This window comes from Pangasianodon hypophthalmus, chromosome 6, assembly GCF_027358585.1.
Source record: "Pangasianodon hypophthalmus isolate fPanHyp1 chromosome 6, fPanHyp1.pri, whole genome shotgun sequence".
Taxonomy (NCBI): domain Eukaryota; kingdom Metazoa; phylum Chordata; class Actinopteri; order Siluriformes; family Pangasiidae; genus Pangasianodon; species Pangasianodon hypophthalmus.
The window spans coordinates 19,703,793-19,730,698 of NC_069715.1; the positions used below are offsets into that span (position 1 = coordinate 19,703,793).

The 26,906-nt window shown below is 38.0% G+C and overlaps 1 protein-coding gene across 2 annotated transcripts; it reads left to right on the forward strand.

Moving 5' to 3' along the window:
- The first annotated feature begins 5,590 nt into the window (after positions 1-5,590).
- On the forward strand, positions 5,591-25,865 carry napab (N-ethylmaleimide-sensitive factor attachment protein, alpha b). Of its 2 annotated transcripts, none has more exons than XM_026913980.3 (12): positions 5,591-5,643; positions 6,201-6,303; positions 7,724-7,803; positions 10,020-10,136; positions 14,879-14,925; positions 15,412-15,489; positions 16,179-16,234; positions 16,419-16,503; positions 21,380-21,484; positions 21,590-21,658; positions 22,180-22,230; positions 25,066-25,865. In XM_026913980.3, exons 2-12 carry the CDS (start codon positions 6,206-6,208, stop codon positions 25,165-25,167), a joined length of 888 nt encoding a protein of 295 aa, XP_026769781.3. In that variant the 5' UTR covers positions 5,591-5,643; positions 6,201-6,205; the 3' UTR covers positions 25,168-25,865. The 2 variants fall into 2 exon arrangements, with proteins under 2 accessions (XP_026769781.3, XP_053091077.1); XM_053235102.1 differs by lacking the exon at positions 5,591-5,643 and adding an exon at positions 6,007-6,025.
- The last annotated feature ends 1,041 nt before the right edge of the window (positions 25,866-26,906 follow it).

The following is a 26,906-nucleotide window of genomic DNA, read 5'->3' on the forward strand; positions in this document are numbered from 1 at the left end:
CAAACCTGTTCCAGCATGACAGTGCTCCTGTGCACAAAGTGAGCTCCATGAAGACATGATTTACCAAGGTTGGTACAGAAGAACTTGAGTGGTCTGCACAGAGCCCTGACCTCAACCCCTCTGAACAACTTTGGGATGAACTGGAACACTGACTGCACCCCAGACCTCCCCACAACATCAATGCCTGACCTCACTAATGCTCTTGTGGCTGAATGAACAAAAATCCCCACAGCCACACTCCAAAATCTAGTGGAAAGCCTACCCAGAAAAGTGGAGGTTATTACAACAGCAAAGCAGGGAATAAATCTGGAATGGGATGTTCAACAAGTACATACTGGTATGATGATCAGGTGTCCACATACTTTTCGCCATATAGTTTATACTGGACCACTCTGCAAAGTCCTTGACAATAACATATTTTTTTTTCCATTTACCTGATTTAATTTTTGGCTATTTATATAGGGGTTGGAAGAAAATTCACTTGTCTAAAAATCCATACAACCAGCTTTAATCTTTAAAAGCTCTATTCTTTAAAATCAGTCCAATCACATTATAATGAAGACTACTGTATTTTAAAGCATCTGTATTTTTATATGGAAAATTTGTCATTTTAATGTAAATGTGAATATTCAGACAGAAATACATTAAAATGAACATGAATCTGCACAGAAATGGTTATTCCCCTCCTCAAACATGTTGTGCAGTTGTTTTCATAGTGACAAACCCAATAAACAGTGAGTCACAGTCATCCATGCCAAAATCCCATACCACCATTTTCCATTTTCAAGGGTAACTGCTGCCCTCCCTCGTTTTTTCACTTTTTCGCTTTAACACAGCCTCTTTTAGTTCTGTTAACTCTGCACACATGGCAGATGTTTCTAAAGGAAAAGGTAGTCAGTTCCCCCCTCCACTCCAGCACTCCTTCATGGAAATATACACAAATGAGAAACAGAATCGAACCACCCATTCCTTCACACTGACTGGTTTACAGTGTGACTCACATGTGAAGAATGTGGTGGGCTGGACTGCAGAAGTTATTAATATATCTTTTCCTAGGGTCCCCTAAGTTTTCTAAGACACAGTCTGTATACACTGCATCATTATGAAAGGAGTTGAAAGCATGTCCTTATTTGGATTTTTCCCCCTAAGGCCATATTATTCCCCAAGCCTGTACTTTGTGTACTCACTCACTCTCACTCTCACTCTCTCTGTGTGTGTGTGTGTGTGTGTGTGTGTGTGTGTGTATGAGAGAGAGAGAGAGAGAGAGAAGAGACAGAGACAGTGCGTTAGTGAGTGAGTGAGTGTGAATGAGAATGAGTGAGTTCAAATCCCACCACCACCACCAAGCTGCCTGCTGGACCCTTGAACAAAGCCCTAAAAGCCTCAACTGCTCAGTTGAATAAATGAAATAAATGGAAGTCACCCTGGATAAGAGTGTCTACCAAATGCCATAAGTGTGTGTGTGTGTGTATATGCATGACAACTGTGAAAAAAGAGAACTAAACTAACAAATAATAGAGTGACTCTTGTTGATAGCTTTCATAAAATAAAGTTCTGATAAAACACATACTATTATTTAATTAAGGTCACCAGTTTGCCATCTGCAATAGTTTATCTTAACACCACACCAGATCTGTGAATGTAAATATGTAGGTGTATCTATTAGCTAGAGTTTGCTAACATTCCTCTGGGACATGACGGAGGATTATCACATGAACCTCCTCTTATTAAAAGTTCCACCTCACTGCGCTCATGCGCGCTTCCACATAAAAAAGCTTTTAACAAAGAACACACAAAAAAGTTTGCACTGTTTTAGTAACAGAGGAATCCACAAATTTGCACTGTTTTAGTAACAGAGGAATCCACAAATAACATCTTGTGGTTGCAATAGGTGCATGGGGTGGAAAATTCTTGAGCAGTTGTTCTTCGTTACTGTACTTACATACTATTTTGGAAGAATTGTACTCTCACTCAAGTAAATTTACAAGAGAAATAAAAACATACTTTGTACATTTACAGTTTGATGAGACTTTTTTTCTATTTTTCTCTTGCCCAGCTCCTATGCCAATCAGTTGTATTAAAAATCAATATTTAAAAAAATTAAAGACATCAGTGTCAAATAGAACTGCACACAACTGTGCTAATTTCTGTGTTAAAAAAAAAAATTCAAGATTCCATGGCCCCGTGTTCTCCTTGTGCCTGCAGGTTTGAAAGATTGAACCCCTAAGCCTGGAGGTGTGAGGCAAACATGCAATGTTCCAATTGATAAATCTGACCAAGATGAAGTATGAGATAAATTTCATATTTAGAATTCTAAAAACATCAACCAAAAATCTCTTTGGTTAATATGTAAAAAGAAAGCTAAGCTTTACCTAGATTTACTCTCTACATCTAAGAATAAGGAAGCTTATAAAACTTTGAAAATATGTGACTCTTTAATTCTTTCTTTGTAATGCATATATCTTTAATTGGATGTTTAATTGTTATGTATCCTGTGTTCTTTGTGTATTGTGCTTTTTCAACTACTAAAAAAATAAATCTACAAGTCTGTATGGTTTACAGTTGGTTTAAAAAAAATGATTTAAAAGCCAAAAATGTTAAAATAAAATATTTAAAATAGAACTTTAATATGGTATACTCCAGGGAAAAAAAAAAAGTGACATGAAGTAGCCAGCTGAACATGAAATGCTAGCAACAGCTGAGACAAACCACAACGATTATAGGGCCTTACTGCCAGCTCCACAGTGACAGACCATACCTAAATACGTCACTATGCCTACGCGGGGAATACCTCAAAATTAACTAGACAAACTTCATAACAACAAAGAAGCCCTCAATGCATACAGCAGCAAATGCATGCCCCCTGGTGGGGGCTTATTCAGAACACTACGAATTTTGTCCCTTGTGCCTGCAGAAGATCTCTGATTACATTTGGAAACAGTGGTTATCATCTAGGCTAATGATATGGTGGTAAATCATACTTCCCTGTTTTTAAACAGAATGACTACTAATCTTATTAATCATCCTGTTTTTGAGAAACTCCACTACATTCCTCAAACACACCTGCTGAGTGAGGTAGCTTACTGATAGCATGGATTTCATGCTGTATTCGGAATGATGGGATTGCAAAGGCCAAATCATTACACAATTTTTGAAGACCTATTTTTGAAGCATGCTGTACATTTTAACTTTGCTGTGCAAGACAATTCTAATTAGTGATTTAAGTAATTTTGTTAGTAGTCAAATTGTAGGAACTTCAACATCTATTATAATATCACAGACTTCATGAATTGATGTTAAATAGAAGGAGTGCCTTTGTTACAACCTTCCCCAATACCAAGGTTAAGCTGTAACAGTAAGACGAAAAAAGACCAAATTTACTGCACAAAGTACAATTTGCATTACAAGTGCTTTACTGAGGAATGTATGAAATGAAAGCACATGACTTAATGTTTAGATGTGTCTCTTACTATGCAGATCCTTTTGAACTAGGCTATTTTATTATAATGGAACAGGCATATGGCTAGTCTTATGAATTAAATGAAGTTAAATCTCAATCAGACTTAATTGAGGTAAAATTCACTTACCTGTGTGCACCACTGCATCATATGAATGCTTAATCAGAGTCACAGTGGTGACAGATATACATGGGTGTGGCAGGGATGTATGATTTGTGGGCCCAGAACTTGCAATACACTCACTTGGCCTACAATTTGTTGAACCTTGAATTTATAAAAAGATTCCCTGCTCCGAATGCAAAAATGATCATCTTCAGAAGTTTCAGAATCCTTTCATGCACAGGTTGGCATGTCATATCCTGAAAGCTGAGAACCTGTCAGGACCTGCTATGGATTTCTCATCCTACAACTGGGGATGTCTGAGGTTTTCCTCTACTGCCAGGTGGCATGCAAACTTTCTGACCTAAAGATATAGAATAAAAATGTTTATATCCCAGCACAGCTGAATTCTCAAATCTGATTAGGCAGAAGGTGGGCATTATTTTTGTATAACTGCACGACTCGGACAGTAGTTCCAGCTGTAACATAAATTATGGGATTAATGTGCTCATTCACATATATTGTTGCTTCCTTAGTAACAGCTCCTACACAGGGGTTTATATGGTGAACGTTCCACATAATCTAAGATTAATTATATACAGATTAAAAAAAAAAGTGTTGCTGTTTAACAAAGAAAAACATATAATTGTTGATGTGATGATGTTTTTTGCTAGGAGACATTTATGTAATGTTTATGGAAAGAGTCTCTGATATCTGCACTTTGTAACACTTATGGTGCTTTACAAAGTTTCCCATTTGGATTTGGATGTAAATACGCTCAAATTAAAGCTGAAAGTCTATACTTTGAGCTCATATTATTTAACATTAGTATTCTTCTTCTTCTACTTCTTCTTCTTCTTCTTCTTCTTCTTCTTCTTATTATTATTATTATGTTAAATAATTATGACATTATTTAATTTCAACTCCATTAATTTATTTAATTTTAACGCCAATATACTGTGGTAGAAAGCTAAAATAACAATTCCTTTCTCAAAGTCCGAATATTTATGGACCTAACTGTATATTAAAACCTATTCCAATATTCCGTATTGTTACATGGTGACAACTGCGTGAAGGTAGACTGGTACAAATGAAACAAAATTATCTGAGTGAAGCAAAGAAAAGCAAAAGAGGGGTGAAAAGCAGAAAGGTCACTACACTTCCAAAGCTAACGATGTTTTTTTCTGCCAGAACTTCGGCTCAAATATCGAAATGGCTGTGCAGTGTTGAAAGCTGTTGTAAAGTCCTTGACACACACACTCACACACACACCTGTGACCGCATCACAGGTTTTAATCCAACAGAAACATTGAACTAATGCCATTGTTCTGTCTATATTCTAGGTGTTAAGTAACTACATGGCATGGTGTAAGAATCATTTACTGTGAATATTTTTTTACATAAATGTACTTATTATAAAATATTCTATAATTATACAATCGTACAATTATAATTATAAATGTACTAATGTACTTGTTTTTGAACACTGGATTTCTTCATATTTTGTAGCTGGTTTAGGGAAGCAATAAGCCACTTGAGGGTGTGCGATACAGTGAATGTAATCACAGGTAAGGGTGTCCTTAGGAAAGATGTGAAGCAGAAGCTGAGGGAAAACAAGGTAAAGTTTGCCTAGGGCCCCAGTGAACATCACTAAACCCTCCCCTGCTGTAATTACGATATTTCTGACAGTACTTCCATGTGATGGATACAGCAAATGGTAAGATTTAAGTGGTCATTTTGTGTGTTAAAATAATTGTCTTGCTGTTGATGGTTCCCCACCGACCTCCGGACACACACACTTCTGTTGTGTTCGTGGTGCATTGTTAAGTTGTAATTTGCAAGTTGTAACAAGGTCAGTTCCTAAACAAAACATGGACGCCTCCATGAAAACGTCTTTTGTTTGCCATCTCAGAACACGTAAAGCCAAAAGGTGTTTTACCGGCAGTTTCACCGTCACAGGCCTGAGTGGCTGTTGGTACTGTTTCACTGTAGTGCACTTCAAACTCTCTACACACAAACAGCACAACATGGAGAAAGCGGGAGCAGCAAGCTAGCTAACGTTAGCGATAACTAACGGTGATAAACGGTGAAAATAACTTTTCAAACTATGGTCATAGGGTTACAGGTTTAAACACATACTGTGTCTATGTAAAGCTAATAGCGCTATAAACCCGTTTAAAAGTAGGGAAAGGTTACATTTCTCTGTTCACAGGGAAGGAACTGGAAGTTGAGAAGAAGTTGAGGGCGTTTTCGGTGGTTTTTACCGGTTGTAGGCGGAGAATTACAAGTTGCTCCTTCGCCTTGAAAGCAGCATTCATCCGAGGGAGCAGACCTCCAAACTGCTTCTGGGTTTTCACATTCCTAACTTCTCATTCATTTTTTTTTTAAATCTCACAACTATCCATTTTACATCTTTTCCCTTTCAGTTTCACCGACTAACAAAACATGCTCATGTTACTGTCTAGAAAGTGAGTTATCCTTAACTAGTTTACTTTTCAGGAAAACCGGCGGCTGGTTTTATAAGGACTTTTGTTTTGAAAGGAACGCCTCCCGGGTGGCCATCTCGGAAATCTTGATGATTTGTGTTGATGTGGCTTAAGGCCGGCGGTTCCTAAGCTAATTCTTAACGTTAACTGTTTACAGGAAATATGGACAACTCAGCCAAAGAAAAAGAGGCTATGTCTTTAATGGCAGAAGCCGAAAAGAAGGTCAAATCCTCGCAGTCTTTCTTCGGCTCGTTGTTTGGGTGAGCAGTCACTGAACAATCTGTCTGCTAGGTGTACGTCAGCTACTTGCTAGCTAGCTATAGAGTTGTTAGTTAGCTGTTTAGTTTAACGCGATCTGACTAGCTCTCAGTCTAAACCACGTGTCAAACACAACGCCCGTAGATGCGTTTCATTTGGCCCTCATAAACCTGCATAAAGTAATATTGAAACGGCCCGCAGTAGGCCTACACCACTGTTCAACATTTTCACACTGTCCGGAATTTACAGTAGATAACGTAGCAACCACTATGAACTAAGCATATCTCAAGTTGCTTAACTAAAGCTGATGAGCGCTAGCCTTTTATTCGCTTTTTAAAACATCCGAATGGCAGTTACCGTAAACCGCCGTATATACGTGCAGTCCGGTTTCTACCGCGGCTTCCTTGACTGCGGTCTGAATGCAGGTTGTTTGCAAAGTTTGCTCTAAGTCACACTCGCTTCTAAAAACGGAAGCACGTCGCATTTTGTGCTGGCAGAAATTAATTTCGGGTTGGACGAAACATGCAAAAATAAAATCACGATTATTTTTCCTGTTCTGTACAGTGAAATTGGTAAATGTAACGCGCTCGTGCTTGTCAGGTGATTGTCAGCCAGCAGCAGGAGCGGTCAGGACACACTTTGTTTTGTTTTGTTTTTTGTTATTTCATTTAAGGCACAGTCTACCGCCAAACAATCATTTCATATTAATGACGTTGCTATAAAATACCTTCATGACAGTTCCACTGAAAATTATTCAAATAACAAGTTAATAATGGAGAAATTACACCTTATACTATAAACCCTGATCTACTTTTCTCTTGCAGTAAACTCCAGGAAGCTCAGTAAGCTACTTAACCGGTTCATACCTCTATATATACTGTGTGCTTATAGTATACATCTATTCTGTTTCTCATCAATAAAATGTGATAAATTAAAGAATGCATTTATAAAAATAAAAAAAAAACCTTATATACGTATAATAGTTTCTGTCCACCTTAACACAGAAACACATAGACACACACTTTGGTTATGGCCATTCATCGTCTCACATAAATACTGATGTGGTCCAGGGAGAATTTGAGTTCGACACCCCTGGTTAGTTAGCACATTTTACAATGTTCTACAAACATTTAGTATTAACTTAAACCTTATATAGTACCATATATCTCTCTCGTTGTCTGAGATGTAGCTTTCTCTGCTATTTTAAACATCCATTTTCAGCAGTTGTGAACACTGCATCATCCATTGCAGAGCTCTGTGTTTTCTTATATGAAAGTAATATCCACTCTGGAAACTAACTTTAGTAATAATGACCAATATTATTAGCTACTTTGCTCTCTGAGTAAATGGCTAAACTGTTATTTGAGGAAACTCTGAAATCACCACACTGTGATTAAAAGATCTGCTTTTTTGCTTACTCAGGGGTTCTTCAAAGATGGAGGAAGCATGTGACATGTATGCAAGAGCAGCAAACATGTTCAAGATGGCAAAGAACTGGAGCGGTAATGGCTAACACTGAGCACATTAGCATGCAAATGTTTTAACTTGCTTGCCTGTGTAGCACATATTGTATATTTTCAGCACATATTGGATATTAGAGAGATATAGAGCTATACAGTGGGGTCCAAACGTCTGAGACCACTAGTGTAAATGCTTTTTTTTTTTTTTTTTTTTTTTTACCTCCAGTAGTGCAAGCTTCAATACAATTTCTATTATTGACAACAACTTAAGTGAAAAGTAGTATCTTTGAAATATTTACATGAATTTCATAGTTTCTTAGAATTTGGTGTCCCCCCTTTTTGCTCGAGTGTGCGCTCAAGCTGACATGATCCATTTTAGATGATCCATTTTAGATTAAATCCGTCAGAGTGTCATCTGAATACATGCTTCAGTAGAAGAGATTAGGCATGAGGAAAATCTGACCTTCTGTACAAAGTATGTTAACACTTAAAAAGGAACCTAGAAATAATAATTAGGATATTGAACATTTTACTTTCTTTGTTTTAAATATTTAAAAATTCTATAACCTTCTGTTTATTTCCCATTTTAAATGGAAAAAAATCCCAGATCTTCAATGTGGTTTTAGACTTTTGGTCCCCACTCTATTAAGATTATATACACAATCATGGGGAAAAAGAAAGTACACCCTCCTTCAGTTCTATGTTTTTATTTATCCGGGCCTAAATAAGACGTTGGTCTTCAACAACTTCTATAAACAAACAAATAACCTCATATGACAACAAACCACACAATAGATTTCAATATGTGGTCATTTTTTCCAAAAAAAAATAAACCAACATTCAGAAACCAGGTGGGGAAAAATAAGTACACCCTAAAATTCAGTCGCATGTAGAACCACCTTTAGCAACAATAACTTGAAGCAGACATTGTCTGTAGGAGTTTATCAGTCTCTCACATCGTTTTGGAGAAATTTTTAGCCCACTCTTCTTTACAACATCGCTTTTTGATGTTTGAGGGCATTCCTTTATGCACAGCTTTCGTAAGATCCGGCTACAGCATCTCAAAGGGGTTGAAGGCTGGACCTTGACTTGGCCATTCTTCTTTAGCCGTTCAGATGTCAGTTTTCTGGTGTGCTTAGGATCATTGTCCTGTTGCATGACCCAGTTTCAGCCCAACTTAAGCTGCTGGCAGATGGCCTGACATTTGTCTCAAGAATATTCTGGTATAAAGTGGAGTTCATCTTTGTCGCAATAACTGCAAGTTTCCTAGGTCCTGTGGCTGTAAAATAAGCCCAAATCATCACCCCTCCACCACCATGCTTGACAGCTGGTATGAGGTGTTTGTGGTGACATGGCACTGGGCATGTTGACCAAACATTTCCACCCTGGTCTCATCAATCCAAAGTATATTGTTCCAGCACTTTTGTGGTTTGTTCCGATGCAGTTTTGCAAGTTGTGCTGCCATGTTCTTTTTGGAGAAAAGGGGGCTTTTTCCTAGCCCTTCCTTCAATGAAAGCCATACTTGTTCAGTCTTTTTCTGATTGTGCTGTCATAAACATAAATATTTAATGTGCTTACAGAGGCCTGTAGGTCACATGATGTAGCTCTTGGTTTTTTATTTATTTATTTTATATATACCTCTGTGCCTTAAATGGTCTGACCTTATACTGCCCACTCCTGGGAAGATTGGCAACTGTCTTGAAGCCTCCCCATTTGTAAACAGTCCTTCTCATTGTAGAATGGTAAGTTTCAAATTGTTGGATATGGATTTACAACCGTTCCCAGATTGATGAGCAGCAGCAATTGCTTGTCTGAGGTTATGGCTGATATCCTTTCTCCTTGGCATATTGTAGACACACACTTGCATGCTCCAGAACACCAAACTGCCAAAAGTTCTGCTTTTATAGAGGTAGTCACACTTCTTGATGATTAACTAATCTTGTGCATTTCATTAGTAACACCTAGCTGCTAATTACTCTCTTAATGACTGTGTAAGTAGGAAGGATGTACTTATTTTTTCCCCCCACATGGCATCTGTTGGTTTACTTTTTGGGAAAAATGACTACACACTGAAATCTGTTGTGTTTTTTTTTTGGTCACCTGAGGTTATTTGTTTGTTTATAGAAGTTGGTGAGGACACCCAATTATTTAGCCCCTGATAAATAAAAACATAGAATTGAAGAAGCGTGTATTTTCTTTTCCCCATAACTGTAGATTGATCGATATAGTGTCACTCATACATAGTGTTGGTGTTTTAGCTGCAGGAAATGCCTTCTGTCAGGCAGCACTCCTTCACCTGCAGATGCAGAGCAAACATGATGCAGCAACTAACTTCATTGATGCTGGCAATGCCTTTAAAAAAGCTGACCCTCAAGGTTTGTTCTGCTTTGTTTTTATTAGTACGAATGCCAAGATAATAAATTTGTATGGCGGTGTATGATAACTTGTCGGATGTATACTGTGGATGAATTCTAGAAAAACTGCTAAAAATCATGTTTTGAACAAATTGAGTATTTTGACATCTCTACTTTAAGAAAACCATGAAATGGACAACCTAAACTATACGGTTGGTAATCAGATAGCGGCTGTCAAACTATCTGTGATGCTCCTATGCTGTAACATCATCAAAACAGGGGACAGTGCTTACACACACTGTACAGCCAACAGTACACAAACTTTCAAAATGTTTAAATGGCTGAATAAAAAGACTTTAATAACAACAACAGAAGTGAGTGAATGAATCAGAGATCAGTGGAGTGAAGAGACGACAATGAGGGTCATGTTTAAATGCTGCGAGTGACTTTTGCCTCAGCTGATCTGTCAGAGCCTGATGTGGATGATGATAATCAAAGTGTTAAGTCGCCCTTGTAAACTTAGAATTAGGTTATATATGTCGAGCTAGTGGCAACAGCGTACGGTAGAATTGGAATGGAATCTTTAAATGTCATTTTCTCCATTTTCACTGTAGGCAATAAGCAGAATTTAAAATACTAGAACTTCTGGCTCACACGTGAAAAAGAGAAACATGTTTCCACTCAGCAAAACCTGTAGTAAAAATATAGCAGTGTAGTATATGGTAAAAGGGGAAAGGGTTTGCCAGGCTGCCACACAATCACATCTTGTTTATCAAAAGCTGCTGTGTTATTTATGGGTATACAGTACCTGTCACCAAGGAGCATCACAAGCAAATTCTACATTTTTGTAATTTAACAGGAATTTATTAGGAAAGGGTTAATTGCTAGAGTTGAAATTATGAATACATTAATGGGAGGCTTATTTGTGAACAAAAGCTTAAAGTCAACAAAGAAAGAACAGGACAAATAGGAGACAGGAGAAATATTTGGGAATTTGAACCATTCAGAAACACAAGGGCTTTTGGCCATTCAAGCTGAGGATGAAATTCTTTGTCAGATGAATATCCGGGATATGCATTTTATGAACCAGTCACTAGCAGCCTCCAAGGCCCGGAGTCATTTGTAGGGGTGTAACGATGCATTGGCAACACGATGCAAAAAATTTGATGATTGTGTATCGTGGGAATGTGCAATTCACATTGCGTATATCAGCATTCTATTAATGATGTGTCTAATGCAGTTGCACCGTGTGAACACCAGAGGTCCCGATATGTCTAACCAGCCCTGCACTGCCCCCATCTACAGTGCCCAAAAACAGTGCCGTGGAAGTTGGGCTTTTTTTCCATTGTCAGAGGTCTGACTATGGACCTCTGTTTCTGGTTAAAATGAAGCCTCAAGGCCGAGCATACTGCTGTGTGTGCGTCTCTGCGCGCACATCACGCTGTCGTGCGTGGACACTTGCACAGGGTGAAGTATTTGTACTTGCACATACAGTGAGCATGTCCACTAGGAGGTGCTGTTACATAAACCACACCAAAATTTACTTATTTACACAGCGAAGGAAAGCAAAAACCCAGTGAGAGTTCCATGTTTCACTTTAGGAATAATAAATAGTCGAGAACACAGACATAAATATGTTTTGAAAAGTGCTGGGAAAAAAGAAACATCACGTGGTTAATTATAAACCAAGTGAATTCTCACTGAATGCATTTCTGAAGTGTTTTCACTCTGTATTCAGCAGTATGAGTGACTCTGGTATCAAAGCACTTCAATTTAACTAGTGTTTAAATCCACAATTGTCAGTCACTGACTGACGATGCTTTAGTTTTTATTTTTATTGACTTGCTGTGTTTATTTGGAGTCCATTAGAAGAAAGAGAAGGTAAAATGTATGATCCAGCAGGTTTAAACTGGTCCTTAAACTACATCTCTTATACACTAACTGAGCACTTTATTAGGAACACCTGTACACCTACTCATTCATGCAGTTATATAATCAGCCAATCTTGTGGCAGCAGTGCAGTGCATAAAATCATGCAGATACGGGCCAACAGCTTCGGGTAATGTTCACATCAACCGTCAGAATGGGGGGAAAAATGTGATCTCGGTGATTTTGACCGTGGCATGATTGTTGGTGCCAGACAGGCTGGTTCGAGTATTTCTGTAACTGCTGACCTCCTGGGATTTTCACAGCACAACAGTCTCTAGAGTTTACTCAGAATGGTAAGTGGCAGTTCTGTGTGCGGAAATGCCTTGTTGAAGAGAGACGTCAACCGAAAATGACCAGACTGGTTCGATCTGGCAGAAACGCTACAGTAACTCAGATAACCTCTGTCCAATTGTGATGAGCAGAATGTCGAACCTTGAGTCGAATGGGCCACAACAGCAGAAAACCATGTCAGGTTCCACTTCCACTGTCAGCCAAGAACGAAAAGTTGAGGCTGCAGTGGGCACAGGCTCACCAAAACTGGACAGATGAAGATTGGAAAAACATAGCCTGGTCTGATGAATCTGGATTTCTGCTGCAGCACACAGATGGTAGGGTCCGAATTAGGCGCCAGCAGCATGAATCCGTGGACCCAAGCTAACTTGTGTCAACAGTCCAGGCTGGTGGAGGTGGTGTAATGGTTTGTAATGGGAAATGTTTTCTTGGCACACTTTGGGCTAGTTAATACCAATCAATCATCGCTTGAATGCCACAAACTATTTGAGTATTGTTGTTGACCGTATGCATCCTTTCATGGCCACAATTTGCCCACCTTGTAAAGCTACATCCAGCATGATAATGCACCAAGTCACAAAACAGAAGTCGTCACAAACTGGTTTCATAAACATGACAATGAGTTCAGTGTTCTTCATTGTCCTTCCCAGTCACTGGATCTGAATCCAATAGAACACCTCTGGGATGTGGCAGAACGTGAAATTCGCAGCATGAAAGTGCACCTGAAAAATCTGCAGGAATTGCATCATGCAATCATGTCAGCATGGACCAGAATCTCAAAGGAATGTTTCCAACATCTTATGGAATCCATGCCACAAAGAAATGAGGCTGTTTTGAAAGCAAAGGGAGGCCCTACACAGTATTTTCATAGTGTTCCTAATAAAGTGCTCTGTGAGTATATAGCCTTGCAGTTATTAATTAAAACCACCTGCCTGATATTGTGTAGGTCCACCTTGTCCTGCCATACCAGCTCTGACCCGTCAAGGCATGGAGGCATGGCCATCCACAAGACCTCTGAAGGTGTGCTGTGGTATCTGACACCAAGACGTTAGCAGCAGATCCTTTAAGTCCTGTAAGTTGTGAGGTGGGGACTCCCTAGATTGGACATGTTTGTCCAGCACATCTCACAGATGCTCGATCGGAGTGAGATCTGGGGAGTTTGGAGGACAAGTGAACACCTTGAACTCTTTGTCATGTTCCTCAAACCATTCCTGAACATTTTTGCAGGGTGGCAGGGCGCATTATCCTGCTGAAACAGGCCACTGCCATTAGGGAATGCCATTGCCATGAAAGGGCTGTACTTGGTCAGATTCACAACTGTCCTCACAGACACTGATGGACCTTGGACAAAGACACTTTCAAGTCAATTGGACCAATGATTCCATATTTAGTGCCAATTTCATGTTTTGTCCTGTTATAGCACCACTTGGCATATGGCCAAGCTCTGCTATTTTGTGCCAAGTTTGGTGAAAATATCTCATTCCGTTCAAGAGTTAGAGCCATTTCAGTAAATGTGGCCACTCCCTCTTCAGATGTTTTTGCATGCTGTCATAGCAGTGAATCGAAAATTCAGCTCTATTTTTTTTTTTTTTTTTTTTTTTTTTTGGATAATGATTGATATAAGCAGTCCAAACAATTGTCCTGCACTGGTTTTATTTTGGTTGAGCGAAAAATCTAGGGCTAGTTCACAAAAATATGTTTTTTAGTAATCGCAAATAATTAACAAACTGACTCCAGTGGTTCTTGAGTAAAAGTTGTTCAGAATGAAGAGCTGCATCAAACGGTATGAGTTACTTGTGTTTCTGTGAAACACTGTGGTATATAAAACCATTTATGTGCATGAAAAACTTGATAGCACTAGAGTGTATCATTACACCCCCTAGTCATTTGTACCGAATGAGTGGTAAATTTGGCCCCATGTAAGGCCTACTTTTGAACTCTGAAAACATTGGTTTGAGGTTAATTTTAAACGACCTGATATAGATAGGGTGCACTATTTGTGAAAGTGATTCTGAGTCTGGGCATTGAGTAACAGGATTGCCCTTGTCACTCTGCTTTGTGTTTCAGGTTTTGAAATGGCAATATGTTTACAGGTTTGCAGAGAAGACAAAATAACTTTTAGATTTATAGATTGAAGAAAGCAATCAAATTTATGTGACTAGAATTCACAAAAAAATGATTTATTTTACATAAGCGAGCAGCATAAACTGGAAATCTTCATGCAAACCGCTGATTACTGTTAAGCAAAAGTAAGTAAGTAAATAAATAAATAAAAGAGCAATAAATAGATGTAACTGTTGTTTTCAAAGCTGTTTTCAGTTCTGCAGTTCAGAAGGAAATCAAACTCTAAAAAATAAGCCCAGAATCAATCGTTGATACAGACTTGAGAATTAAAACCAAGTGTGAGTGTTGTTTCCAGAAATACAGATATATTTTCGTACTTCTTAAAGGTGCCTAAAGGCGTTGTGAATAAAGGTTTCTCATGTCCTCTTAAACAGAGAAAAAGTCACATGTAACTCACTTGCCTTCTTCTATCTCTACAGAGGCCATAAACTGCCTGATTAGGGCAATCGAGATTTACACAGATATGGTGAGTCTTTCCTTAACTGTAATCTAATGCAACTAAACATCATTTGTTGTTTCTTTGTGATCATAGCTGAATTATCTTTTTTCTTGTTTCTGATCTTGTAACTAGATTTAGAGTTAGTTGACTGATAGAGCAGTGTTAAATCAGAAACTGAGATGAGTAAAGTTGTTTTTCAAGGTGTTTGATATGACAATCATCATAATGTCATCATATTGACTCTATAAGACGTGGCTGTTTTTTAATGATTATTATAAAAAAAATTTATAAATAAGACACATTGTACAATGTAATATACATATAACATGTAGCTATTTCACCACCAGAGGGCGTTCTGTTATATGTTATATGTTATACGTTCTGTTTTGGACTATGTTGGTTTTGCCAAAAGATGGCACAAGGTTTCTTTATTTATAAACAAAACATCTTGGGGACAGCATTTATATATCAGGACTATTTCTGTTTTATTCAGAATTCTTTCTTCTATTGTAGGGTCGTTTCACAATCGCAGCAAAGCATCATGTGACCATTGCAGAGATCTATGAAACAGAATTAGTTGACATTGATAAGGTAAGATGTTCTGCCTCAGTAAAAGCTTTATTATAGTTTCTGTTCATAAGACTGATCTGTTTGAATTGCTATGCTAGCAACTGTAGGGGCTAAACCGTAAGGTAATTGATCTGTTTCCCACGGATCTAAAATATACTTGGCATGTGGTGGGAGGACCCAAGGGGTGGGTTAGTTTTATGCATATTTTTATGTGACTCATATACAGTGGGAATGAATGTTTATAATGAATAGCAGTCAGCACAGATATTTGTAATAAGTACAATCAGTACAAGAAAGCACAAATTAATGCTCCACCCTGTGTATACTTGATGTACACAAGTCACAACAAGTGTAAAATATAGCACTGCTTGCTGTGTAAAATTGACTCGAGGAAAGGTGTGAGCGATTGCTGCACTGCATTGCTCTCATTATTTGTCACTGCCAATTTGGAAACAAGGTATGGTTTCTTCAAATTGCTAAAAAAAAATAAAATGTGACAATTTTTAATGAGACAATATAGGTGGTCGCCGTCGTACATGGACGGGGCCCCGAGTCGGTTTTAGTTGGGCAGAAATGAAACAGACGCCAATAGTTTTACTGGGCTATAGTGTAAGTCGTAAATGCCAAAAGACATAAACAAACTGAGCAGCAATGACCAGTGTTCACAAATGTTTATAAAAATCAGCTGACATGTATGTTATCTTTTTCAGGCTATAGCTCACTATGAGCAAGCAGCAGATTACTACAAAGGAGAGGAGTCCACAAGGTTAGCACATGTTTGTTTTTGATTCAATATAGTATTTACTGCTGAGAACAAAAAAAACGACATGATTTAGGATTCTGTCTGGGGTGCTGATTATGTGATGATATAATGATTGTGTATTTTATTAAAGAGTGCAAATTATGCTGAGGTTAATCGGAGTGACTCAGTGATTGTCTTCTCGCTACAGCTCAGCTAACAAGTGTCTGCTTAAAGTTGCTGCCTATGCGGCTCAGCTGGAGCAGTATCCAAAAGCCATTGAGATATATGAACAGGTGAGTATACTCTTACTGGTCTTTCTTTTCTTTTCTTTTTCTTCTCCGTCAGCATGGTGGCGAATATGACAAATTTTCAATCTAGATGTGCGAGATATTTGTCTTCTGCCATCGACATAGAACATCAGTACTGTTCTAGCAGTGCTTTACAAGTAGAAAATTCCTCTTCATTCCCTTGTCTAACACCAGTGGTGGAACTGTGCACTTCTCTGTGTTTACAGATGCGGAAGCATATGTAGTAGCCTTTCAAAACTTAATCTGAGATAGTGAACAACAGCAGCAACTGCAACTCGCAATCATTGCAGCATCCCTAAATGCACAAAAAAATTCTTAAAGTTTTCACATTTTTAACCACTGTGCTTGTGAGAAAGAAATGGCTTTGCGCTGTACGGTGTGATGGTGAGCATTTTAAGAGGCAGCATGTACATCTGTAGCCAGCATTTCAAAGAATCTGACTACCCGAAAACCACTGGCCATAAACACCTAAAACATGGGTCTGTAATTTCTAATAATCTTAGTTTGAATGGACAGATCAAACACCTGTTGTCTGGCAAAAAGGTTTTTGACACACTCGGTGAAGCCAGCAGTGTGTGTGGGACCTTCTGCACAGCTGTTTCTCCTCCAGATATGGGAGCTAATGTTTATATATATACACGTTAAATACTTTATACTGCAACTTGGTTGAATTCTCAAATCTGATTTGTCAGAAGATGTGCATTATTTTCTATGACCGCATGCCTTGGACAGTAGTTCTGGCATTAACATAAACACAGTGTGTATACTGTAGTGTATATATACTTTGTGTGTGTGTGTGTGTACATACACACTGCATGCACAATTATTAGGCAAATGGTTTTTTTCAGCTTAATTTTATTGGTGAACAAATACAATGGTCTCAGTTGATCCTAAATGTTTATTTAACACCAAAAAGAATGTTTAACAAAGAAAAAATGAGATTTGTCTTTCTCATGGGAAATTATTAGTGTGCACAATTATTTGGGCAACTAAATTTCAAATCATTTTTTTTCACTTGTTTATTCTTCAGTCTTAAAGTATTATTTAACGAATAACTATCATAAAATACCATATTAACAAAAAACTATTTTGGCCCTTCAAAACTATCTAGTGATGAATATAGCCATCCTTCTTTTCAATAACCGCCATGAGCCTTCCATCCAATGAATCTGTCAGTTACTTGATCTGTTCATGAGCAATTTTAGCTGAGGCAGCAACCACAGCCTCCCAAATTCTGTTCAAAGAGATGAGTTGTCTTCCCAGAAGTTCTCAATAGGATTTACATCAGGTGAGGAAGGGGGCCAGGTCATCATTCTGTCATCTTTGATGCCTGTTCTGGCTAGCCAGGAAGTGGTGTACCTTGATGTATGCGATGGAGAATTGTTCTGCATAAAGATCATGGCCGTCTTGAATCTTGCTGACTTCTTCCTGTACCACCGCTTGAAGAAAGTGTCTTTTAGTAACTGGCAGTAGGTTTGGGAGTTTTTCAGTCCATCCTCAACCCGAAACGGTCTAATTAGTTCATCATTAATGATACCAGCCCATAGCAGTTCCCCTCCTCCACACTGCTGGTACCTCGCTCAAACTGCTACTGTGTGCTCATTAGTGATCCACCCACAGGTCCACCCATCTCGTCCATCTAGAGTCACTCTCATTTCATCTTTCCATGAAACCTTTGAGAAATCAGTCTTCAGGTTTTTCTTGGCCCTGTCATGACGCTTCAGGTTGTGAATCTTATTCAGTGGTGGTCATTTTTCAGCCTTCCTTACCTTAGCTATGTCTCTGAGCACTTGTACTTCTGGACACTCCTGGAAGGTTACAGTTCTGAAATAGGGTGGCACTAGAGGCTAGCCGTTTCCTGGTAACCTCACATTTTATTCTATTTTAAGTCTTTTGCAGTCAACTTTTGCCTTTTCTTCTCCACACATTTTTTGCAATCCTGTTGAGTATTCATAACAAAGCATTTGATTGTCTGGTGGTCACGCCTCAATAGTTTTGCAGTCTGCAGTGTGCTACATCCCTCTGATAGGCATTTTACAATTTTTGACTTTTCAGTCTCAGTTAAATCTCTTTTTGTCCCATTTTCCTGAGGTAGAGAAGCTGCCTAATAATTATCCACACCAATCACTTTAAATCACACTCTGCCTCATTAAACAATTAAACTTCACCTGAAAATTAATAATTATATCCAGTTAGCATTCAGGGTTATATGGTTAATAGTTGGATAATATGCATAGAAATAATAATCAAATCATAATACTGACTTGCCTAATAATTGTACATGCAGTGTGTGTGTGTATTTGTGTGTATTACACACACATATATGCATGCATACATACACACACACAGTCAGGTCCATAAGTATTTGGACAGTGACACAATTTTATTTTTACCTCTGTACACCACCACAATGGATTTGAAATGAAGCAATCGCATTCCATTCTGTTGCAAAAATTGCAAAAAATGTGTCCCTGTTCAAATACTTATGGACCTGACTTGTAGGTATGCGATGTTCATATAGTTTTTCTGTCAATTGGAGCATGACCCTTAAAGCAGTGTATGTTGGTGTGTTCTCTTTTAGCTGTTGCAGCTTTGCTGAATAACTAGAAAATGTTCTGTAAATAATTTGTTCATATTTGTGCCGTTAACTTGTGTAGTATTTGTCAAAAGCCATATTTTTTTCCAAGATGTTTTATACCAGGTTTTGGTGAAGTGGAAGTTAAAATTTAAAGCCATGTTGAATAGGGTTTTTGGTAAAAAGAAAAAAAAAACATGATTGTTAAGTCAGGGGACAAAACAATACTCCATAGCTTGATGTTTTTCAGCCTTTGTGAGTTTCCCTGATAAACCTGTAATAGTAATTCTGTCAGAGCTGTGTCACGGGTGTTGTGTCAGAATTGGTGGAACATCTGAGATATGTCAAATGTCTTCATATCCCAACTCTAGGAATGAAAACATTTAGACTACACAGTGACAGACATCCAGTCTGGGGAGAGAGAGTGAGAGAGTCCATAACAAACCAAACAGGGGACTGAGAAAGTTCAAGATAAATCTATAAGAGAATTCAGAAGTGATCTCATTTTTCTTGCTAAAGTGGTTAGGTAATTATTTATTCTTTAATTTGATTGGAAGCTAGTAAATAGTCAGCCAATTTGTCCTTGTTGTTTAGCTAGAGAACACAAACTAGATTCTCAGACAAGTCACTGGAGGCTCACCCTTGTGTGTATATTTTTAAATGATAAATCTGAATTTTTAGTATTTTGTTAAATCTATCCAGCTCATGCCCCAAATTTATGACAGACTGGAGAACAAAATTCACTGATTGGATGATAAAATGCTCAGTGACTTTAAATGTGTCACTGTCATAGGATGCCACCTTTGCCAAAAAATTTCAGTTTGTGAAATTTCTACCCTGCTACACCTGCCCTGGTCAGCTGTAAATGTTATTCTTGTGAAATGGAAATGTCTAGAACCAACAACCCACTCAGCCACAAAGGGGTTTACCATGCAAACTCGCAGAACAGGGTTGCCAAGTGCTGAATGTGCACACAAGCCTAAGATCATTGTGCGTAATGCCAAGTGTTGACTGGAGTGCTGTAAAGCATACTGCTGCTGGGGTATGGAGCAGTGGAAATGTTCTTTGGAGTGATGAATCGCACGTCACAGTCTGAATGACGAATCTGGGTTTGGTGGATCTCGGCCTGTTTTTCAGGGTTTGGGCTAGACTCCTTAGTTCCAGTTAAGTGTAATGTTGTTGCTACAGCATACAAAGACATTTTAGATTGTATTGTATGTAGCACTGTATGCTGTGAGCTTCATGGCAGTTTGGAGAAGGCCCTTTCCTGTTCCAATATGACCATACCCCTTTACACAAAATGAGGTCCATAAAGACATGGTTTGACAAGTTTGATGTTGAGGAACTCCAGTGGCCTGCACAGAGCCCTGATCTCAACCCCACTGAACACCTTGGGATGAACTGGAATGTTGATTGTGACCCAGACCTTCTTGTCCAACATCAGTGCCTGACCTCACAAATGCTCTTTTGGCTGAATGGGCACAAATTCCCACAGACACACTCCAAAAGTTTGTAGAAAGCCTTCCCAAAAGAGTGAAGGCTGTTAAAGCTGCGAACTCCATATTAATGCCTATGGTTTTGGAATGGGATGTCCAACAAGCTCATATAGGGGTGATGGTCAGGTGTCCCCATACTTTTGCCCATATAGCATGTCTGTTGGCCTCAAAGATGCATTGCGCCTCAGGTAAAAACCTACACAGCAACTCACTATGAGATTACAGAGGGACAATTTAGAGTTTTTGCCCTTTGATCTGGTACTCAGTAACTGACAGCCATTTTAATGTGCACAATAAAGTTTTTTATTCTCATATTGCTTCTGTAATACTGAGGAAATGGCGGCAGTTAAATAGCAACTCAAACACTTGGGTTGGATCCTTAACTGCACTCTATTCCATACTGACACTATTTTTAGGCATACTATGTGGAAGTCATGCTGCTGGGCCCAGCCTTGAATTCTCACTAAATGTGTAGTGACTCGGCACTCACTCGCTATGAGATTAATTTGGAGGGTGGAGTAGGGTACAGCACAATCCATTTTATGGAATATTTTTCTGCAAAATCTTATATTTGTCAGCTTTAAGCGTAAAAACAATAAATATAGGTTAAATACCTGGTATATGTCATTCTAAGTTAGCATTGCAGAGCTAAATTTTTAGAAAATAAAGCTGCATGTTTTCTTTATAAAACTATTTTGATGTTAGAGTTTCTCACACCTTTTGTCTCTCTCTCTCTCTCTCTCTTTCTGTGTGTGTGTGTGTGTGTGTGTGTGTGTGTACGTACTTGCAGGTTGGAACACAAGCAATGGACAGCACACTACTGAAATACAGTGCCAAGGATTATTTCTTTAAGGCAGCTCTCTGCCACTTCTGTGTTGATATGCTTAATGCCAAGGTTACATACTTAAGACTAAAATATCTTTTTTTTTCATTTATTCAATCATTTGTCTTAATTCTTCCTAATTTTTTCCTAATTCTCTTTTGCTCTATTCCCCAATAGCTGGCTTTGCAGAAGTATGAGGAAATGTTTCCTGCCTTTTCAGACTCACGTGAATGCAAATTGGTCAAGGTGAGGTTTCTATTATTAAACCCTTTAATGTTAATATGCTGGAGACTAAGTAAGATGTTTGAATTTCCGTAAATAAAGACGCCAAATGAGAAAGATGGCAGTGAGGTAACCAGCTAAGTTTGGCAAACTAGTTAACTGCGAGACTGTGGAGAACAACCATCATGTGCTTGGTTGCTTCTAGAGTATGTATTTTTATTATCTAGTCTGGGTGTGTGTGGAGTTGTGGGTATATAGATTATTATTAAATCTGTGTGCTCCGTGTATTTTATCTGATACCATATTTGTATTTTTCAACATGTCTTTCTGCAACCTAGTTAACTTTAGCCAGCTAGCTCCCTACGATTGTCCTTGTGAGAAGCTGGATCTCTTTCTAAGTTTCTAAGGGGCTTGATAATGTATGACATATTTAAGATGGGAAAAAGCATATAAACGTAGGTAGAATATAAAAGTTATACTTTTATAGTGGAAAGTACAAAATCTTGGCTGTAGATACTTACTTGTACTTCCTCTTACTTTCACAGAAACTTTTAGATGCATATGAGGAACAGAATGTTGACGTGTATACAGACTCGGTAAGTAAGCCTTTTGACCACATTTTATAAAATGTTCTGCAGCTTACTCAAGCATTATAAGAATCCTTCATAAAAATGAAAGACTGCTTACAATGGGCATACAGTGAGGGGAAATAAGTATTTGGACACTTTTTTTTTGTTTGTTTTTTCTATTTGACTTACTTCATGTATGCTTCAGATTTACACACATAATGTCTTTTGACTTTGTTCTTATAAATATGGACAAAAACTATGTATTCATAAGCAGCTATGATTTAAAAACTAAAATAACAAATTGGTAGAGATACATATACATACACACACACATGTATGTGTACACACACACACACACACACACACATATACATACACATACACATACATGTGTGTGTGTATGTGTGTGCATACACACACACATGTATATATAATGTGTGTATATATATATATATATATATACACACATTATATTTATTAATATATTATATATTTTTTCTATATGACTATATGAAAAAAACTAAAATAACAAATTGGTAGAGATCATATACATACGCATACATATACAACTGTCATGGTGAAGGTGAAGGAGCTTCCTACTTCTCGGGGACAACGTTATTAAACAACACTCAAGAAAAAGCAACAGCACCATAGCAAAGACCTTAAATATCCCTGTCCGTACAAGTGGTTCCATAAAATTTAAATAAACATTAAATTAAATATTAAATAAAAGTGTATGAATACTCATTTCCCCTCACTGCATTCTCTTATGTAAATATATTTTTAAAGCACAAAACTTTAGGTTGTTTTTTTTTTCCAAATGGGCCCTAATTAATATTTCTTGAAGTCTTTCCTGAGAATAAGAGCACTGAGGCTCTTGTAGGGAGTATCTCAAGGTGGGAGCACACATTTGAAGGGATCGTGGGCCACTCGCCATTGCAGAATTTTTTTATGGAGCATGGATAACAGTGAATGAAAAAAAAAAGATTTAGGATTTCGTGAACAGCTAATTAACTGAAATAGAGAGGGCTGAAGGAAGTGAGCTAATCTTTGCTGGCTGAGCTACTGCTGCGTACTGAAATCTGTAATAAAATCTAATAAATCTTGGATGTTCTCAAAGTCATAACTAATGTGGGGAACAGACCGATTTCAGATTACTTCCACTCTGTGTGGGTCAGAATCTCTTTTCCTGTTCAGGCCCTGATCTCCTTCTCTCAGCTGGTATAAAACTCATTGCTGTTATTTTTTTCCACTCATTTTTTTTTAAACTTTTTTTTTTATTATTACAAGCCAGTTGATTTGGAGGTGGCAGCCTAATTTAGTGTTTTTTTTGAAGCATGGGCATCCAACTAATATACAGGCTATGATGCAGGCCACAACCTCATCTTCTCAATCATCACAATTCTTCTCACCTCCGTACAATTAGAGTCCAGTTTGTGACGCTGATGAATGAAGACTTGTTAGAAAGTGGGCTGACTGAAAAACTTTGTGACCATGCTCTGATGCTTGCTTTGCCTCTGTTGTGCTTGGTCCTGTAATTGCTGCTTGCAGCTATATTTATTATTCTGCTGCTGCTTCTTCCACTCTTGAGTCTATGGCAGTCCATACAACTGTACATAGGAAAGTTATGAAATTTGGCACACAGATAGGGGAAGAAGAAGTAGAATAACTGTCCCTTGTCTGCCAAATTTTGTAATATTCCTATGTACAGTTCTATGGGCTGCCACACACTCAAGAGCGGAAGAAGAAGAAAAAGCAGAATAATGACCAAACTTCTTGTCTGCCATTTTGAAATGCTTTGAAAACCTGCTTTTTCGAACTCCTCCTAGAGCGCTCATCCAATTTTCACAAAAATGGAATCAGATCATCTTCAGACCATGGTGACAAAAAGTTTTGGAAATCAAGTTGTTTAGTCAAACCGAACGAATTTGATGATGAGCACGCCAAAATGGCCGTGAGGCTATATCTCTGTAATGCTTTAGCATATTCTGACCAAACTTAGTATATGTCATAGCCTTCATGACTTGAGGGTACCTGCACAGTTTTGGAACAAAACAAAACCCCAAATGCTCACGAGATATGAAAAAGCATATTTTTGCTTTTTGGACAGTTCGTCCAATTTTCGCCATGTTTGACTCAGAACATCTTCACTCCATACCAGCAGTAATTATGGATTTCGTGTTGATAGACCAAACTGAACTGTTGTTCCAAAGCCAGTGATATACATGTTTCCACATTAGGCCATTTTCTCTGTCCACCATTTTGAGTCACGTCAAAAACCTACTTTTCGGTGTCCTCCTAGACCATTTATCCAATCTTCACCAGATTTCACATAGATCATCATCAGAGCATGCTGGCAAAAAAAAAAAATAAAAAATTGAAACTTGATATGTAAAATCATGAGCATGGTCTGATGCTTGCCCCGTAATTATTTTTTTAAAATTCCAGCCAGCTGAGTTTTTGTTATTGCTGCAGTTTATGACTACACACCTGCAGTTACTATTACAGTTACTAATACTGCTACACATTCCCTTGCTCTATGTAAACCTGAAATGGTGGAAATGCTCATTTTCCTCTTTTTAGGCTAGCAGTTCTGGGTGATTAAATCGTTTATCATGATATTTTAAAATCACAATCAGGGAAAATCAAGATCACAAAAGCCTAACTACATACATTACTTAAGCTTATTGAAAGCTTAACTATTTATGTCATGCAAGAGTGTAATCCTCCTTAAAATGACTGCAAATTTAACCAAATGTACAGTATGTGTATTGTGTATGTAGTGACAATTACAGAAAATAATGTCTCTCTTATATCTTGTTCTTCCTTTTTATTTCTTTTCCCCTGATTACCCTTTTTTAGGTGAAGGAGTATGACACAATCTCACGACTGGATCAGTGGCTCACCACTATCTTGTTGCGCATCAAGAAAACCATACAAGAGGATGAGAGTGACCTCCGTTAACAACCCTATTTTTTGCCCCAACTCTCCGGTTATTCTTGTACCTTGAGCTTCCCCTTGTTTTCCTTTTTATCCTCTTAACAGCAGTGCAGTGACTTCCTTCTTAAGTGATTTTTCTCAGATCCAGTTACCTTCATCTTCGCAACTCAGACATGGATAATAGGCTACATTCAGACACTGAAGAACACTAAGAAATAGCTTGTTGTTTAGACAAGCAGAGGTTTGAAGAGTGCCTTAGAACTGAAACCAACTGCAGTACAATGGGCACTCCTTGCATAAGGACAATAGATGCTGTGGATTCATGCTTTGTGCCCACTGAGCCCTATGCGCTGACTTATTACTATGCACGAAATGCCTTTTCCCCCAGTTTATGATACTCAGTTTATGCTGTCTTAGGATATCAGTAGTGTTACTTCCATCAAAGATGCCATTATGAATTCACTGCAGTAACTTTTTACTGCATAATTCATCATGGCCTTCCTTGTGTATCCTCTAGAATATCCAGTGAGTTATTTTTTCCTTTCCTTGTTTGTTTTATATTTTAAACAGTGATGAACATTGATAAACATGTTTCACTGATTACTTCTGTTAATAAGTCTCTAAAATTGATGATATAGTAAATATATTATTGAACTGTGCACTTTTTTTTTAATTATGTTCGAGTTCATTGCATATTAAAGCATAGTTTGATGTTCAAAATATCATAATGTTGAGTTCTTTTGAGTTCTTGTTTATCAAGTGTGTATTCTGTCCTACCCATGCAGAACGGGTCATTACTGAGATGATACTGAGGATTTATGATAGTGATGGTTAGATCCAGCAATGGGGGCCTCAGTTCTTGTGCAGGAAGAAGCTTTTGAAGCTGATTGGTACAGTGGTTTTACAACCCAGATTTTGACTGACCAGTCCACATTTCTGTTCAATTTTGCCTTTTCGTCTTTGTTGGTGATTTGCACTTGGGTTAATTCAGTGACTGTATATACTGAGTGGACAACATGGTGGCATTCACTTCCATTGTATGTTTCTGAACCTTTCTAGGGTTGGAACTGGAGCTAGACAGTAGACACCTTGGAGCTGAAGCATGCGCAGTAGATAAGTCTGGATGGGCACTGTGTCCGCCTCACACTTGTCCATATTAGTGATGGACACTATGGGAGTGTGCCCAGTATTACCTGACGTGCAACTTAAAATGGTGCATCAGTTAACTCAAAGTGGCAAGTATAGTGTTATTAAGTAATATAAAATGCCAAATTAGTCATATAATTTTAGCAGCTATATTGATTTTACCTTTGTCAGGAAAAGATTTTAGAGCTTTGAGTAGTGACTGAGCTACCATTTGCTAGCTAGCTGATATTATCCATCATTTAAATCACAGTATTGTAAGTTTAAGTAGCTATTGTAAGGTACCAACTGAAAATATACTGGTACACAGGAGTCAACATTTGCACTCAAGACAGGCTATTTTTTTTTTTTTTATTTTAGGGGAAAAAATCACTGATCTCCATTATTTTCATCTAGCTGTGACACCTGCAGTAATTTACCCATCTGAATGGAGAGGTATTCTCCACTTGGTTCTGTCAGTGCTAACATGAGAATGGGTGGGGATAAAAATTGTACTGCAGCCAGCCACTAGAGGGCCTCAGAGACATAATCACTTCACTTTTGAATACCTGTTACTACATCCACTCATATAAACAGTTATGGGGTTAAATGCAGGGTAAAGTTTAGCAGAGTTATGTTGA

Coding starts and splice junctions, on each gene's coding strand:
- napab (XM_026913980.3), top strand. CDS start 6,206: ATGGACAACTCAGCCAAAGAAAAAGAGGCTATGTCTTTAATGGCAGAA. Junction 14,926..15,411: donor TCGAGATTTACACAGATATG/GTGAGTCTTTCC, acceptor CTTCTATTGTAG/GGTCGTTTCACAATCGCAGC. Junction 16,235..16,418: donor AAAGGAGAGGAGTCCACAAG/GTTAGCACATGT, acceptor TTCTCGCTACAG/CTCAGCTAACAAGTGTCTGC.